The 17,124-nt window shown below is 37.8% G+C and overlaps 1 protein-coding gene across 7 annotated transcripts in view; it reads right to left on the reverse strand.

Annotated features, from left to right (window-relative positions):
• Window positions 1–17,124, reverse strand: part of NMNAT3 (nicotinamide nucleotide adenylyltransferase 3) — a 208,491-nt gene that overhangs the window by 42,796 nt on the left and 148,571 nt on the right. For 4 of the 7 annotated variants that reach the window (XM_074214891.1, XM_074214890.1, XM_074214889.1 and 1 more), the window contains exon 6: window positions 7,087–7,196. In XM_074214891.1, the coding sequence (XP_074070992.1) occupies window positions 7,087–7,196 (110 nt within the window). Of the gene's footprint in view, window position 1; window positions 7,197–17,124 lie in introns of those variants that run through there. The other 3 variants (XM_074214888.1, XM_074214886.1, XM_074214887.1) reach the window with 1 other exon arrangement.

Genomic DNA, 17,124 nt, shown 5'->3' on the forward strand with positions numbered 1-17,124 from the left:
AAGGGAGAAAGTTCTCATGTGAAAGATACCAAAATTGAAGAACTCTAAATGCACTATGCTTTGAAATTGTATTTCTAGTAATGTTGATGCTTACTAATCAGGGGGTCTCAGAAATGGGTGAAAAGATTTATGGGGAAAAAGACTTTCTTTGATCTCTGAGGTGGAAGCTCTGGCTTATCTAATTAATGAGGGAACTTATATATTACTATGAATTTTGGAGAATCTATCAGAACATACCTCATGCAAGCCTTAGAACCAGATAAATAAAGGAATGAGTCAAGAAGACTACAGAGTAGGGAGAATGGTGGGAACTGTTAACTTGTGAAATGCTTACAATCACAAAGGTTACAGAAGGGAATGTTATCTGTCTAAAGGTTGCCACAGAAGTAGATATAAGGTATACACAGAACTCACAGTTTAGGAACCTTCTATATGACACCTTTCTTGGATTTCCCCATCTATTCTTATCAACCCATTACAGACCATACGAATTTCCTAGTATTGATTTTGTAAATATTTCTGTACATTGTCTCTCTCAATAGGAATAAGCTTCTAGAGCTAGTCAGTTATTTATAGGTTGCGTCCCATAACTAACTAGACTGTAGTGAGAGTGAAGATTTGTTATCCTCTCCCAATTCCCAGAGTAAGAACTCAAATGTTTATTGAAGTGTTCTTCAATGGATTTCTAGTGAAACTAGAGGCTTGTTTAAAAAATCTGTCTATAGGCATAAGTAAAGTGATACAATAAGAATTTCTTTCAAGTACTTCCAAGAAATAAACTCCTTTGAATAAAATCCAAAGAGAATTTACCTTATATGAGATTCTCTGCCTTACTAGATAGTATAATGAGTATGCAGTTAAACCTGTTATATTCAGTCCATGGTGAATGTGAAAGAGAAAACTTCTCCAGGCATTATCTACCACTGAAGGAAAAGATTAAAACCATGGGGAATGCACAGTCTAGACAGGAGGATTTGTTGATATTGCTTTAGCATATTTCCCAGAAAGGTGCCAATGACACAGTGACTTCTACAATGTAATCAGCTTTTATTTACATCAGTGACCTTAAGATCTTTCCTTTCACAATTCCTACTGCCACCCCTTCATGAAGAATAATTTAACTTCTATTAAGTCCACAATTCTTTTGCCTTCCAGGAATGAATGAAACAAAAAAAAATCTTTTGTTAAACTTTTACTATTTATTAAACTTTACAAGCACTGTGCTAAATGTGGGAAAATAAAACAAACCCTTCTTTCAAAGGGGGAGACAATATATTGTTTTCAATTACAGCCAAGTGGAAATGTCCTATTATTAGGGTGTGATGGCAAAATAGATGTAAATGCATCTTCTTTAATGGCATTTTCCCCGATAACATCATCTATATTTCTTAGTTTCAACTGTTTGACAGTGTATACCCATAAACAGATTCACAGGAATATGCCAGTCTAAACTTGTATTCTTACAGTACCTCACTTTGCCATATCTGCCACATTTATGGCTATCATTATACTCTGAAATTGTTTCCTACTTTGCTGTCCACAATCCATAGATAAGAAGGTAAACTTAATATCTCCAGAGGAGGTAAAAGGAGAGGGATTTATACAGAATATACTAAACATCTCACTGTAGCTAAAATTTATAAATGGATAATTAAGCTTATTGTGCAAGGTTTGCAAAGCATACGCCTCTCATTTGAGCCTTCTAATAACCTTGTGAGGTGGGTGATATCCCCATTTTATAGAAGAGAAAACAGAGGCTGAGAGATGTTAAAAAAAACTTGCTCAGGGTCTTACAGCTACATTTGTAACCAAGGCAGGATTCAACCTCAGTTCTTCCTGATTCCAAGCTTAGTGTCCTATCCACTGTACCATGATGCTCTCTCATGAATAGTGTGAACTAGACCAATAGGTGCTGCTGTTTTAGGGAAAAAAGGTATATGAAGTTAGATTAATAAGGTATGTGCATTGGGACAGCTAAGTGGCACAGTAAATAGAGCACCGGCCCTGCTGTCAGGAGGCCCTGAGTTCAAATTTGAACTCAGACACTTACTAATTACCTAGCTGTGTGACCTTAGGAAAGCCACTCAACCCCATTGCCTTGCCAAAAAAAAAAAAAAACAAAAAACAAAACTCCATAAAAAATAAGGTATATGCATTGCTGGAAAAGGGAAGTGGGTAATAAGGATTGTAGGACATTGGGATTTAGAGCTGGTGGGACCATAAATAATTTATCCAACCCTGTCATTTTATTTTTTAAAAAATTTTAAGGCAATGGAGTTAAATGACTTACCCAATGTCTCACAGCTAAGCAATTATTAAGTGTCTGAGGCCAGATTTGAATTCAGGGCCTCCTGACTCCAGGGCTGGTGCTCTATCCACTGTGCCACCTAGCTTCCCCCTGTCACTTTAAATATAACGGGATCCACATCTTGGCACAAGAAATTCTACCCCTCCCATTTCTTTTGGAGGTCTTTCAAGAAGGGGATCCAGGGCAATTGAAATAATATTGCTAGTTGTTCTCAGGGAAAATGGGAAATAAAAAACAAGGGCTGGGTTGGGTGCAGTGTTTTCTTCAACTTGGAAACCAGTGCTAATACATATGTTCACACATATTGTTCAGGGGTGGAGGAAAGAAGAAGCAAATGAATCACTATAAGGCAGCACAGAGTTGAAAATAATAATAATAATAATAATAATAATAATAATAATAATAACAATAATAATAATAGTAGTAGTACTAAAAGTAGTAGCAATGGCAGCAGTAGGAGCAGCTGCTAGCATTTATATGGCACTTTAAGGTTGCAAAATGTTTTATACATATTATCTTATTTAAAAACAGATATTTATTGAACTGCTATAAGAAGGATATATCAGAAGAGGAGTTACATAGTGGATATGGTGCTGAATTTGAAATCAGAAAGACCTGACCCTCCTTAACCTCTTACATTTGATTTAATTCAACAATCATTCATTTTGAAATCAGAAAGACCTGCCCCTCCTTAACCTCTTACATTTGATTTAATTCAACAATCATTTATTAAGTGCCTACTATGTATGTGAAGTATTGGGCTATGTGCTGAGGATTGAAATAAGAAAAATAGACAGTCAAGAAGCTTGCCAAGTTATTGAAAAAAGGCAATACACAAAAGGAAGCTTTAAAACACTGAGGGTGGGGAAGAAAATGGGGACTCCCCAGTGGGGGACATGTCCTAGAGAGTAGAAGGTAAAAATCTGTTGATGGAGAACAGAGCTATTTCTCGGAAGGTAATGAGTCCTCTATAAAGGAAGGTTTTGGAAGGAGTGTAGTGCTCTACTCTCCAGGCCTCCAATTAGAGGGTTGAAGAAAATGAGGGTAAATAAAATGGGATAATACCTCAGATGAATGAAATAATCAGTATAAAATACTCTGCAAATCTGAAAGCATTATATAAATGCCAGTCATTATTATTAATGCAATAGATCTTTTTTCTTTTTTTTAAATTGTTTTTTGAATTTTACAATTTCCCTCCCCCAATTTCCCTCTGCCTCCCCTGACTCCCACAGAAGGCAGTCTGATAGTCTTTGCATTGCTTCCATGCTATACATTGATCAAAATTGAATGGGTTGAGAGAGAAATCATATCTTTAAGGGAAAAAAATATATGAGATAGCAAAATTACATGATACCTTCTAAAAAAATTAAATTAAAAGTAATAGTCTTTGGCCTTTGTTTAAATTCCACACTTCTTTCTTTGGATATAGATGGTTTCTCCATTGCAGGTACCCTAAAATTGTCCCTGATTGTTGCACTGATGGAATGAGCAAGTCCATCAAGGTTGGTCATTACTCCCATGTTCCTGTTAGGGTGTACAATGTCCCTCTGGTTCTACTCATCTCGCTCAACATCAGTTCATGCAAATCCTTCCAGGATTCTCTGAATTCCCATCCCTCCTGGTTTCTAATAGAATATTGTTCCATAATGTACATATATCACAATTTATTCAGCCATTCCGCAATTGATGGACATTCACTCAATTTCAAATTTTTTGCAAAAGTGTTGGTCTCTTCAGGGTATAGACCCAGTAGTGGTATTGCTGGACCAAAGGATATGTACATTTTTATTGCCCTTTGGGCATAAGTCCAAGCAATAGACCTTTTTTTTTTTGAAACACAATCTGTTGGAGTTTCAAAACAACAGAGAATGGGGAGGGGTCTGCAAGGAGTGAGAACCACTTACTTGCAACAGGGCCATGCTATAGAAAGGAATGAATTGTAGTAGTGATTAATGACTTCATGTGATAAGAACCATAAGATGCAAACAAAAGATCCTCAATTAGTAAAGAGGCAGCAAGATAGCACAGTGAACAGAGCTCTGAGTCTGAAGAAAGACCAGTTCAAATCTGACCTAAGACACTAGCTATGTGACCCTGGGCAAATAATTTATCCTCTGCCTTAATCCATTGGAGAAAGAAATAGCAGACCACTCCTGAATCTTTGCCAAGAAAACCTCATGGACAGCATGATCCATGGCATCATGAAGATTCAGACATGACTGAAGAACAGTAACACAGAGGCACAAACCCCACTTTTTTGCTCTCTCTACTCCATAATGAGTTCAGTACTACAAGTCACAGGTTTTTGATGAAAAGATTGTCTGTTGTGAAAAGAAAGTTTCTCTTGACCCTCTTAGGGTCTTGGATGCAAGTTCTTTGTGTCCCTATTAAATGGTAAATAAAACTTGTACATTTTAAGCTTCATGAATTGAGTGGGATAATAACACTTGCGTTCGCTTTCTCACAGGGTTGTAGAGAATGAGGTAAGGGCAAGCTGGAATATAGTCTCAAGAAAGAACTGAAACTGATGTCCCCAGTTCATTTGCACAGGGCAAAGAACCAAATAGGGGCAGCAGGGTGGCATAGTGGAAATGGTAAAGCATCCAGGATTTCTGCAAAGAAAACCCCAAATGAAAATGAGTGAACAAGAAAAAAAAAGAACCAAAGAATTGAGAAATCCCCTAAATGTATCCATGCCTTTCAGGTCAGGAGAAAGCCCTTAACACAAGTGTTATAAACAGAGGAGCAGAACTAGGGGTGAGATCCAGAATTTCTTACTTAAAACTTCAATGCTCTTTTTTTACTATACCATGAGTTTGAGAGGGCTGAATATAGCTGTGGTAGCCTGGAGAGCTGGCCCCGAAGGAAGGTAGGTGGTCAGGGTCTACAGCCTCCTTGCACCCTAGTTTGGGAACAATAATCTAGAAGGATGTGAAGATTTAGTGGATTTGATGAAAAAGCAAGAGTGAAATAATGCCACCTGAAAGATGCCATCTGAAAGATGGCATTATTGGAAAGAATATGGAATAACTAGGCTATGTTTTTCTATAAGCAAATTTTCTCTGTGGGGTTTGCACACTCATTGGTTGAAGTAGAAATCCTCAGGAAGTATGAAAATGTAAATTCATCTGAATGAAAGTCTCTCTTTTTTCCCTTTAATTTGAAAAACATATCTATTTATTTTCACATTATTACAATAATCTTGTTATGAAAGTAAACATAACCCCCCCCCCAAGATAGAGAAACCTCAAGAAAAATACAGTGAAAGAAAAAAGTGTACTTCAGTCTCTATTCAGATACCATCAGCTCTGTCTCTGGAATGGATTGTATTCCTTATCATAAGTCCATCAGAGAAGCAGCTTCATTTTTCCCCCCTACATTTGTTATTGTTAGCTATATTTCCCTCCATCCTATTCCAGTGAAAATCTCTTAATAAACCTGGAGTAGAATGAACACATGTCAATAGCCTCCCTTGTGGAAACAAAAAGAATAAAAGTACCATCAGCTGTGGCTCAAATTATAGAACACTCCTAATCACATTCAGTAATAGCGCAGGGTTTTTTGCTAGCTCTTTGGTACCCTGTGACAAGGGATTTAGCTTATTCAGGTTCTACTGGCCCATAAGCTGATATCTCTGAATGGCCAGTAAAAGCAACCTGAGGTATGCAACAATATAAAAAAAGAAAAATACATTAACAATTCTTTAGGACTTTCTGGTGTCAATTTACTTTTTATGTATGCCAACATGCAGATATGAAACATTCAAAAGATACTGTTAAAATGAGGTGGATTAACTTTTTTCAGTCAAGAATATCATGTTTCCTGCTAGAACAGTATTAAAAATATTTATGATATTTAAATATATAAAAACATTTGCTTAGAAAATAGTTTAATTTTCACTTTTATTAAGAGGAAATAAATTCCTCTTAAATTGTTCTCTGTGGAATATCTAATACTGCTTAGCAAAGTGCTGTGTATACAGCCAAGGAGTCCATTCTTGTTACTATTGAACTTCCTGTTACGATTTTGCTCAATTAGTACTATTCTTTTCAAAACAAAAGCTTACTAATTCCACTGTAAAGCAATTAGTATCCTGTCAAATATCTTCAATAAAGAAGAGGATATTGTGCTTAAAGACTTATTAAAGAATTCAATATGCACAGTGCTGAAAATATATGAGTAAGGAAGGAGTAAACTTTGAAAGCTCCTAATAACAGTGGAAGGAAGCCAAATTTCACATGTAAAGAAGTCTCATAAAAATTCTTAACTTCATGGCCTCAAAATATTTTCTTTTACTAAATTATTTCTCAACTTGCAATGAAGTAACTGTTTTAGCACACTTTTTTCTTTTATGACAATATTTTTTTTCCAATGGGAAAACTTTCCTATTTTTGCAGGAAACATGATCAATAAAATTAATTGTGATTTTTTTGTTTTTGGTGGTAGTGGGAGTTCTGGAAAGATGGAGTATTCAGAAAACTTGGTAATGTGCTGTATGCTCAATATATCACATTTCCATCATCATTTTTTCCCTTTAATTATGTCTATTTGCTCTCTTCCAGGTAAAGGTTATGGACCTTAATGTAGGAAATGACTGAGTCTGGAAGCAGATACTCCACGCTTTGTCCTTGGTACAAGGCTTGTCTTATGTATGTGGCACTCAAATCACTCTGCACCACATTCTTGACTAGATGTATATTATGTTGATAGGGAGTTAAAATGGCTGATTCAGAGATATATTGTTGAGGGTCATGACCAGCCCTGCTAACACATACCAAGCCGAACTTTTCAACTATTTCTTGGATATGTTCATCTTTCCAGAGGTTGGGGGTTTGAAATGTCTTCAGTACATCTGCACCACAGAGCAGCTTTAACTCAGGAGCAGCTGAAAAAACAAGGAGGTTCACTGTGAAGATACAGAGAGATTGTTTTAAAGATGATATCACATTAATATGGAAAATTTCACTTTTTTTTTGTTTGGAGTATGGAAGGAACTGAAATCTTTTGAGTTTTTTTTTGTGTTTTTGCTCTAAAAAAACAAAAATATAAAGAGAATGAGTTTAGTTTCTCATTTAACATTTGAAAGTAATATGAAAAGTCAGAGGGAGAATCTCTGATTATAATTTGTAGCTAAATCTTCCATCCAACAAATATTTATCAAGACACTACTAGGTGCAAATATTATTATATTTTCTAGGAATCTCATTGACCATAGGAGATAGAAAAGGATACAAATACTTTTGAAAATAAGATAAATATGAAGGAAAGATCCAGGCAAACTGGTCTGAAAAATCTGAGGGAAGAAGCTAGTCAACATTTTCAATATAAGACAAATAGCTATGGTCCAAAGTAGCATTGGTATTTGACTCTGTGTCATACATATCTTTCTATTAAAAGTCAAGGATAGGGGCAGCTAGGCAGCATAGTGGATAGAGCACCGGCCCTGGAGTCAGGAGTACCTGAGTTCAAATCCAGCCTCAGACACTTAATAATTACCCAGCTATGAGGCCTTGGGTAAGTCACTTAACCCCATTGCCTTGCAAAAACTAAAAAAAAAAGTCAAGGATAATCTACATTTATAGGTTTAATCATATCACAAGAAATATCACAATGACAAAAATCTTTTTCAGTCTTAATTATAGCCTTTGTTTCAAACATTATTTTACACAATGAAATTCCAATAGATCCAAAGAATCTGGACAATTCCTTGGAGTTGTGCTCATATTTGTTTGGTATAAGCACTTTAATCACATGGTGTTTAGAAGTACATTGGAGTAAGCTGTTATCTTAGCCTAGCCCAGTTTCTTCTTGTTTGCAGTATTGTGAAGGACAAAAATAAATGATAGAATGAATTTATCTGTTTTTAAAAGTGATTATCTTTTCCTTCTTTCAAAAAATAATTCCATTCTCTGAACATTGCACATCTCATTCCAATGTAATGTCATAGTCTACTAAGAGAAAGATGCAGCTTCATAGATACTACTATACATGTTGGAGGTGAGAGGTGGTGGGAAAGATCTAATTTAAAAAAAAATGGGCATTTCTTAGAATCTTTTAAAAATCTCACAAAGTGGGGCGGCTAGGTGGTGCAGTGGATAGAGTACTGGCCCTGGAGTCAGGAGTATCTGAGTTCAAATCCAGACTCAGACACTTAATAATTACCTAGCTGTGTGGCCTTGGGCAATCTACTTAACCCCATTGCCTTGCAACCCCCCCCCCCCCAAAAATAATAAAAATCTCACAAAATAATTTGACTGATGTAGAATCTATGGTATTCTGGTCACAGCTTAAATAGGTGCCTACTTTTATACCAACTGTATTAGTGAAAAGTTTTATTTAAAGAGTGAAAAACATCATGAGGGAGAAATTTAACTTATTTAATAGAGTAAACTGAAAAAGCTTTAGCAGAATCACTTAGCAATGATTCTTATCTTTTCATTAAGGCATGACTTCTAGTTGTGCATTTGGTTGGTTTCTATTATATGCATCCAACTTGAAACTAATATAATAATGCTAAAGTAGTAATACTTTTCATTATTTCAGACTGTCCTCTCAGCAATCAATAAACATGTGTTGATGAATTGAAAGATCCCTGAGATTTGAAACCCAGGTCTGCCACTAACTAGCAAGTCACTTCAGATCTCTGAGCTTCCTATGATCTCCCTCTTTCAAATCTGTGGCTTATTGGTCCAAATTTACCAGGTTTTACTCTCTTGCTAAAATGAGAGATGACTGTTTCAAACTCTGAGGTGATATATATTTGTACGAATTAAATATATATATATATATATATATATATATAATTATATAATTATAATAATTGTGAGGTGAAAGATACTGTCATACTTACTAGTATTTTCCTATCTATTCCTTGGTAGGGGGAAGTGAAGGTGTATATCTGGATAGTTAACTATTATGAGTATTGCTAGAAGACTGAAGTTCAAATATTAGGTTTCCTGATTGCTTGGAAGAGAGTCTTGGAGACAGAAAAAAAAATACAACAATGTGCCATATCTATAGAGTCGTTTTTTTTTGTTACCAACTTATTGTTCATTTAACCTCTCAAGTTTACCATAAACCATAGTAATGTTCTAAAATTCAGAATTCTTTTACTTTTAAAAACAAACAGATAAACTTTTCTAATTCTGATACCCTTCCCTACCCATAGTATCACAGCCCAGACAAGTGAATATTAGCTCCCAGTCTAGAGAGATCTTTTTAGTTTCTGGATTGCTCTGGATTAAAATCCTGGCTCTTTTAAGACTTTGGGTGAGCTACTTAATCTACTCTAGTTATCAGTTTTTTCATCTATCTAATGGTAGGGAGAGGAAGGGGAAAATTCAGCTGGATATTTCCTAAAGACCTTTCCTACATTAAAATCCATTTTTTTTTAAATTTAATATCTATTTATTATCATTTTGTACAATGTTTTTAATACATTAATAAAATATACTTGTTTAAGAGTAAACAAAATACCTCCTCCCCCGAAAAATATAGACTCCCTTGAGTGATAAAGTAAAGGGGAGAGGAAAAAAATTAAAATTAAAATAAAAAAATAAGAGTAATAATTGTAGGTATGGCCAGGTGGCACAGTGGACGGAGCACCAGCCCTGGAGCCAGGAGCACCCAAGCCCATATCCGGCCCCGTACGCCCAATAATCACTCAGCTGTGTGACATGCAAGCCACCCCAACCCCACTGCCCTGCATAAACCAAAATAAAAAGAAAAAAAATACCTAAAAAAAAATAAAATAGTAATAATAGTAGGGGTGGCTGGGTGGCGGACAGAGCACTGGCCCTTGAGGCAGGAGCACCTGGGTCTGAATCCGGCCTCAGACACCCAACGATCACCCTGCTATGCGCCCCAGGTAGGCCACCCAGCCCCATTTGCCCTGCACCCCCCCCCCAATAATAATAATAAAAATGTGCTTCGGTTTTTTGTTCCAACACCAACAGCTCTGTCACAGGTGGATCACATTCTTTATAAGTCCCTCACAAAAGTTACTTCCATATTTTTCCACCGTTGCCATTGCTGATCGCAACTCCCTCTTTTCGTAATTTTCCACTACCATGAACTATATTTTCTCTCTCCTTTCACTCACTCTGCTGTAGGGTAGCTGAGTGGCCCAGCAGACAGATCCCTGGCCCTGGGGCCAAGAGGCCCTAAGCCCCCATACCACCCCTTAGGCCCTGAATCCACTTGGCCCCATGGTCCCAGACAGGCCATCCAATCCCAGCCCCTTGCAAGAAGTAAAGAAGAAAATGTGCTATATCTGACCACTCTCCCCCCATGGTCAATCCTCTCCTCCTTCACTCACATCCCCCCCCTCTCCCTGTCCCCACCCCTCTCCTTCTTACTCCAGATGTCTATACCCCATTGAGTATATATGCTGTTTCCTCTCCTAGCCACCTTTGATGAGAGCAAAGGTTCCCTCATTCCCCCTTGCCTTCCCCCCTTCCATATTATTGCAATAGCTCAGTGTAATAAAGAAAATCTTATATGAAATGTCTTGGCCTCTTTCCCTCTCCTTTTTCTTTCTCCCATTACATTTCCCTTTTTTCTATTGACTCCATTTTTACAACATATTTTATCTTCAAATCCAGTTTTCTCCTGTGCTTCAACTATAAAAGCTCCTACCTGCTCTGCTAATTGAGAAGGCTCATATGAGTATTATCAGTGTCATTTTTCTATACAGGAATACATGCAGCTCATCATCATTAAGTCCCTCATATTTTCCCATTCTCCAATCTCTATGCTTCACCTAAGGCCTGTATCTGAAGATCAAACCTTCTGTTCAGCTCTGGCCATTCCAAAAGGTACATTTGAAATTCCCCTGGTTCATTGAAAGTCCATCTTTTTCCCTGGAAGAGGACATTCAGCCTTGCTGGGTAGTTCATTCTTGGCTGCATTCTAAGCTCTTTTGCCTTCCGGTATATTATATTCCAAGCCTTACAAGCTTCTAATGTAGCTGCTGCTAAGTCCTGTGGGATCCTGACTGCAGCTCCATGATATTTGAACTGTGTCCTTCTGGCTGCTTGTAATATTTTCTCTTTGACTTGGGAGTTCTGGAACTTGGCAATAATATTCCTGGGGGTTGGTTTTTTGGGATTTCTTTCTAGGGGGGATCTGTGGGTTCTCTCCATTTCTATTTTGCCCTCTGCTTCTAGGATATCAGGGCAATTTTCCTGTAGTAATTCTTTGAAAATGATGTCAAGGCTCTTTTCCTGATCATGACTTTCAGGTATTCCAATAATTTTTAAATTATCTTTCCTAAATCTGATTTCCATATCAGTTGTTTTTTTCGATGAGATGTTTCACATTTTCTTCTAATTTTTCATTCTTTTGGTTTTGAAGTATTGGATTCCTGATTTCTGGTAAATTCATCAATCTCCCTGAGTTCTATTCTTTGTCTGAAGGATTTGTTTCCCTCAGAGAGCTTTCTTATCTCTTTTTCCATCTGGCCCATTCTTTTAAAGCATTCTTTTCCTCAGTAACTTTTTGAACTGTTTTATCCATTTGACCTAAGCTGGTTTTTAACATGCTATTTTCTTCAGCATCTTTTTGGATTTCCTTGACTAAGCTGCTGACTTCATTTTCATGTTTTTCCTACATCTCTCATTTCTTTTCCCAGTTTTTCTTCTAACTCCCTCATTTGAATTTCAAAGTCTTTTTTTGAGCTCAGTCATAGCCTGAGCCCAATTTCTGTTTTTCTTGGAGTCTTTAGATGCAGGAGCTTGTGCTTCCTCATCTTCAGACTAAGTGTTCTGATCCTTCTTGGGCTCATGAGCAAAATACTTCTCAATGTTGTTCCTCTTGTTTCTCTGCTTGCTCATTTTCCCAGTCTTAGCCTGTTTTGGGTGCTTCCTGAGCTTTTGTGACACTCCCACAAGGATCTCAGTGTGTGAGGCTCTGTCCTCCCTCCTGGTCTGTGAATGACCATATGCACCCCCCTCTGCCATGGGGCTAAGGTGGGGGCAGCCCTTCTGTTCTATGGGGGGGGCCTAGACTGTGATCAGGATCTGAATGTGGTCAGAGCCCTAGAGTCCTGTTCCAGGGGCAGAGGACAGAGCTCTGCAGTCTGTCTTCACTCCCCTCCCTAGGTTCAATGGGCTCATGCCCTGGGGGATCCTGCTTAATGGCTCTGCCTGCTTCTGTTTCCTGGATCTGGACTGCCTTGGCCATGCTGCTTGCTGTGTGCCCTGAGGGCTGGGCTTCAATGCTCACTGTGGCAGAGGTTCTCTCCCCCCAACCGTTCCCCTAATCTGTGCCTGGTGCTTCCCAGGGCTTAGATCAGGACCCCGACCCCCCCCCCCCCCCCCCCCCCCCGCCCCGTGAGCCTCGCCTCACACCACCCTGGGGCTGCCTCCGGGAGGCTGAAGTTCTTTTGCTCAGGCAGGCCGCCCCTCTGGTGGGCCGCCTCTGCAACCCAGAGGAGCAGAGCCTTTCTGCTCCTTTTCAGGTTACCTTGAGTAGGAGAATTGCCTCCCTGGGTCCCTCCATGGATTCTGTCTCTCAAAAACTTAGTTAAAGTCCTTAGTTTCAAAGATTTATGAGAGAGTGCCTAAGACACAATCCTCTCTTGTTGCCATCTTGGCTCTGCCTCCCGCCATACCTATCGAGTCTTAATAAAGTTTTAGCTCAGAATACTAAGTCTAAACAGGGTAAATTTATTTTAGTTACTATTCCTAATAATCTTCACTTACTGTGTTAGAAAGACATTACTGCAAATTGGAAAAATACACTGTCTCTGAAGAGGACTTATGTTCAAATCCCACTTTTGATGCTTAGTAGTTTTGTGAACTTAGTCAAGACACTTACATTATCTGAAACGCAGTTTCCTCATCTATAGAATGAGGAAGATTGACTACTTGGCTGCTAAAATACCTTGCTGGTCTGGATTTATGATTCTATGACTCTATGAAATTGTATATTTTCTTTTGCCTTATAAACAAACTGCAAAAAAGGAACTCATGTGGCAGAAGAGAAAAGAGAAGTAGGTACTCAGTCTAGGTAAGTACTGCAATCTAGAGGCAGGCAGGGAGAGGAATAATCAGAAATTAGAATATTTAGGTAAATTAGAAATCCTTGGGTTAAGGTCTTTGAATCCAAAGAGTCAGATTGGCCCAGGGACCCAGAAGGTCAGGGAACTCAGTAGTTTTTGTTCAGTGATCAAAGAAGATAAGGAATGAAATGAAATGTGATAATTCAATAAAATTTAATAAATATAGGACAAAGACAAGTTCCCAGAACCATCTCTACATGGAGAAAATAGAGCCTTGGAAACCTAAATGTGAGACAGTGAGACTTTTGGGTTGAAGGCTAGATTGTAACATCCTTTGTGTATGAATTAACAAAAGTGATTTCTATTAAGGATTTACTAGAAGCAAAGCATTATGCTAAACACTAGGAATATAAATAGAAAAGTTAGGCAATCCCTTCTCTCCAGCAACTCATTCTAATAGGAGACAATACATACAGCAGAGTGCATGTCAGATGGAAGGACCCATACCTTTTTGGGTACAGAAGTGAAGCACTTGATTATGCAAATTTTCCCTGACAAAAACATATCTAATTCAGGGAATGCTTTATAACTCCCTTCCCTATATATTTAGCCTTTAGTCTTTAAAATGTTCAGGTAAATTTCTAGATGGATTAAGTGTTACATAGCACAGTATTCAGACAATTCATGTTTAATTCTTCTGATTTAAGTGATCTTGGGGAAGTCACTTTATTTCTTCTTGTATAATTCTTCCCTACCTACCGAAGAGAAGATACTTCCTTCCAATCTGCTGATGTTTTGTGGACTGAGTTTTCAGCACCTTAGGCTTGGGTATTATTCGATTAAGTTAATGATGAAAATAAAGGAGAATGTGTCCCAAACATATTGCCTAGAGGGTAAGAGTGTGCCTAGTACCACATCAATGCTCCGGTTAACAGTGACAGTCTTTCCTGTTGCACAATGGCAAGTAGTACATTACAATGGATTACCTCCAGCGGGCCAAGCCTGCTTCAGATTTCAACTCTGGGCAAAACCATCATCCATCCTAACAAAGGAATTCAAATATTTCCTGTGAAATTCTCCAGATTGAGCAGCTTCTGCTTTTCAAGTTCAAAGAGAACAAATTGCTGGTGTTGCAAAAAGACGACCAATATAACTTGTCCTACAGGCAATAAAGTGAAACAAATCTAATGTCCTTAGTGTTTTCTACCAGCTCACTAAATTACTACGAAAGGCTGCATCCTCAATGGATAATGGTCCTAAAGCCCATGGGCTTTTGCCTGGGCTACAATTCAAAGGAGCACAAAAATTCCAGTCTGTGCCAAAGAATCTGCACCATTTTTTTCAGATGTTTTGTTTGGTGGCCCCAAATCAATAACAGTCACAGAAATGAATTATAAAACTTGGTGGTATCATGCAGAGAAGGAGAAGGGGTTAGCCAAAAGAGCAATGCAGCCCACAGGATGTGACTGGATCCTTAAAATTGCAAGGCTTAATTAGGAGTGGCTTCCATTAGATGAAGTCAGGTAAGATCAGGGGCACTGGGGAATGGGAGAGAAGGAAGGAGAGAGGGAAGGAAGGAGGGAGAAAGGGAGGCAGAGGGAGAGGCAGGGAGGGAAAAAGATAGAGAGGTAGAAAAGAAACAAAGAGAGACAGACAGAGAGGGAGGGAGGGGGAGGAGGGGAGAGAGAGAGAGAGAGAGAGAGAGAGAGAGAGAGAGAGAGAGAGAGAGAGAGAGAGAGAGGATAAACTGAAAAGCAACAAAGAAGTCATTCATGTGCAGCAACTCAGAGCCTTAGAATACAGCATATTCAATTAAAAATGAAACAAGATCAAGTGTTTCTTTCTGTAAAAAGGAAAGGAAATGCCATCTAGTACATGAAGCTAAATTTTAAAAAACCACCAGAGGTGAATAGGCATTAGAGAATCGTATTTAAGAATCAAGGGGGACAGTGAAGGGACTTAAGTTACCATCAATCTAGAAGTTTTACAAGCTAAAGTAGAACAGAATTCAGAGATGAACAAGAATATGTAAGTGAGTCTAAGGAGGGCAGCAAATCATAGAAATGATGGGAGAAATACTTCTACTGGCAGCAGGAAAATGAAGCTGCAGAAAGTAATATGCTACATTCACAGGGAAGAGGGATTAGGCTTGTTCTACTTGGTCTCATGGGGCAGAATGAAGATTGATGGACAAAAACTAAAAAGTGAAAGATTTCAGCTCAATATAAGGAGAAACTTTCTAACTATGAGAGATGTCCTAGAAAAAGTCTACTGACTCTGGAAGTAGTACATTAGTTCAAAGTGGAGGGGTTCAAGCAAATGCAGGATAACCACTGAACATGTGATGTTATAAAGGAGATTCATAATTTCCAAGGCAGTAGAATAAAGAGCATTGGGTTTGGAGTCAGAAAATATGGCTCTGGATAGCAGCTCTACCATTTACCATTTAGGCACTCTTTGAGCACAAAGGACAACAACCAACTACCATTTGCCACCTGGGTGATACTGGGCAAGTTGCTTTAGCTCAATGAGTCTAAAGTCCATCTTTTGTAAATTAAACAGTCTAGACCAGGAGATCAGTGAGGTCCCCATTGACCTTAGACCCTATGGCCTTTAAAGTCCATTTCAAACATAGACTTTATGACAGCAGACTCACTGATAAAGACAAAAATGGTGCTTTCATTATTACATTATTCTCTATTCCCTACAACAATCTCTCCTCTGAATTACTATAACACTTGGTATCTTTAATTATACTTTCACATTCTACCCATATTAGAGTTATTTGTGGAGATGTATACTTTTTCCTTGCTAGATTGCAAGCTGTTTGAGGTCAGGGAACCCAACCTGGTCTTACTGGCATCCAACTTAGAATGATCCTTTTATATGGTAGGGGCTTAAAAATATTTATTGAATGAACTCAGAATTAGAATATCTCATGCTTTTAGTAGGGTTTAGGGCTTAAAAATATATACCTATTATAAATATTCCTATATTATCCTAGATAACAGAAACTATTTTTCACTTGGTGAAAATTTCTTTTGGTTACATGAAATTAAAATAGTAAGAAAATGGCTTTTATAGTTGCCTTGGTTATTTAGAGGTCTTGGAAGATTTCAAGATTAAAGTGTAGCTACGAGGAGCAAATGATAATTGTGTAAAATGCTTTACAAATTTTAAAACACTCAATTATTATTAATTACTATTTTTTATTAAAGTTTTTATTTATTTTTATTTATTTACAGTTGCTGTTTTCTGGATCCATTGTTTTTTCAATAAGATATTTCACATTTTCTTCTAATTTTCATTCTATTATTGTTTCTTGATTCCTCACAAAGTCATCAGCTTCCTATAGCTCCATTCTACATTTGAAGGAGTTGTTTTCTTCAAAGAGCTTTCTTATCTCCTTTTCCATCTGTCCAATTCTGCTTTTTAAGACATTCTCCACCTCCTTTTTGAGCTGCTTTTACCATTTGACCTAAACTGGTTTTTAACATTTTGTTTTCTTCAGCTTTTTTTTTTTGGATCTCCTTGAGTAAGATGCTGATTTGGTTTTCATGTTTTTCCTGCATCTCTCATTTCTCTTCCCAATTTTTCCTCTACCTTCCTTACTTGATTTTCAAAATCTTTCTTGAGCTTTGTCATAGCCTGAGACCAACTCCTATATTTTTTGGAGGCTTTGGATACAGAAACTTGGACTTTGTCATCTTCTGAGTGTGCTTTGATTCTCCATGGGGTCAAAGTAATTGCCTATGATCAGGTTCCTTTTATTGTTTACTCATTTCCCCAGTCTGTGCCCTGGTTTTGAGGT

Source organism: Macrotis lagotis, chromosome 1 (assembly GCF_037893015.1).
Source record: "Macrotis lagotis isolate mMagLag1 chromosome 1, bilby.v1.9.chrom.fasta, whole genome shotgun sequence".
Classification (NCBI taxonomy): Eukaryota; Metazoa; Chordata; class Mammalia; order Peramelemorphia; family Peramelidae; genus Macrotis; species Macrotis lagotis.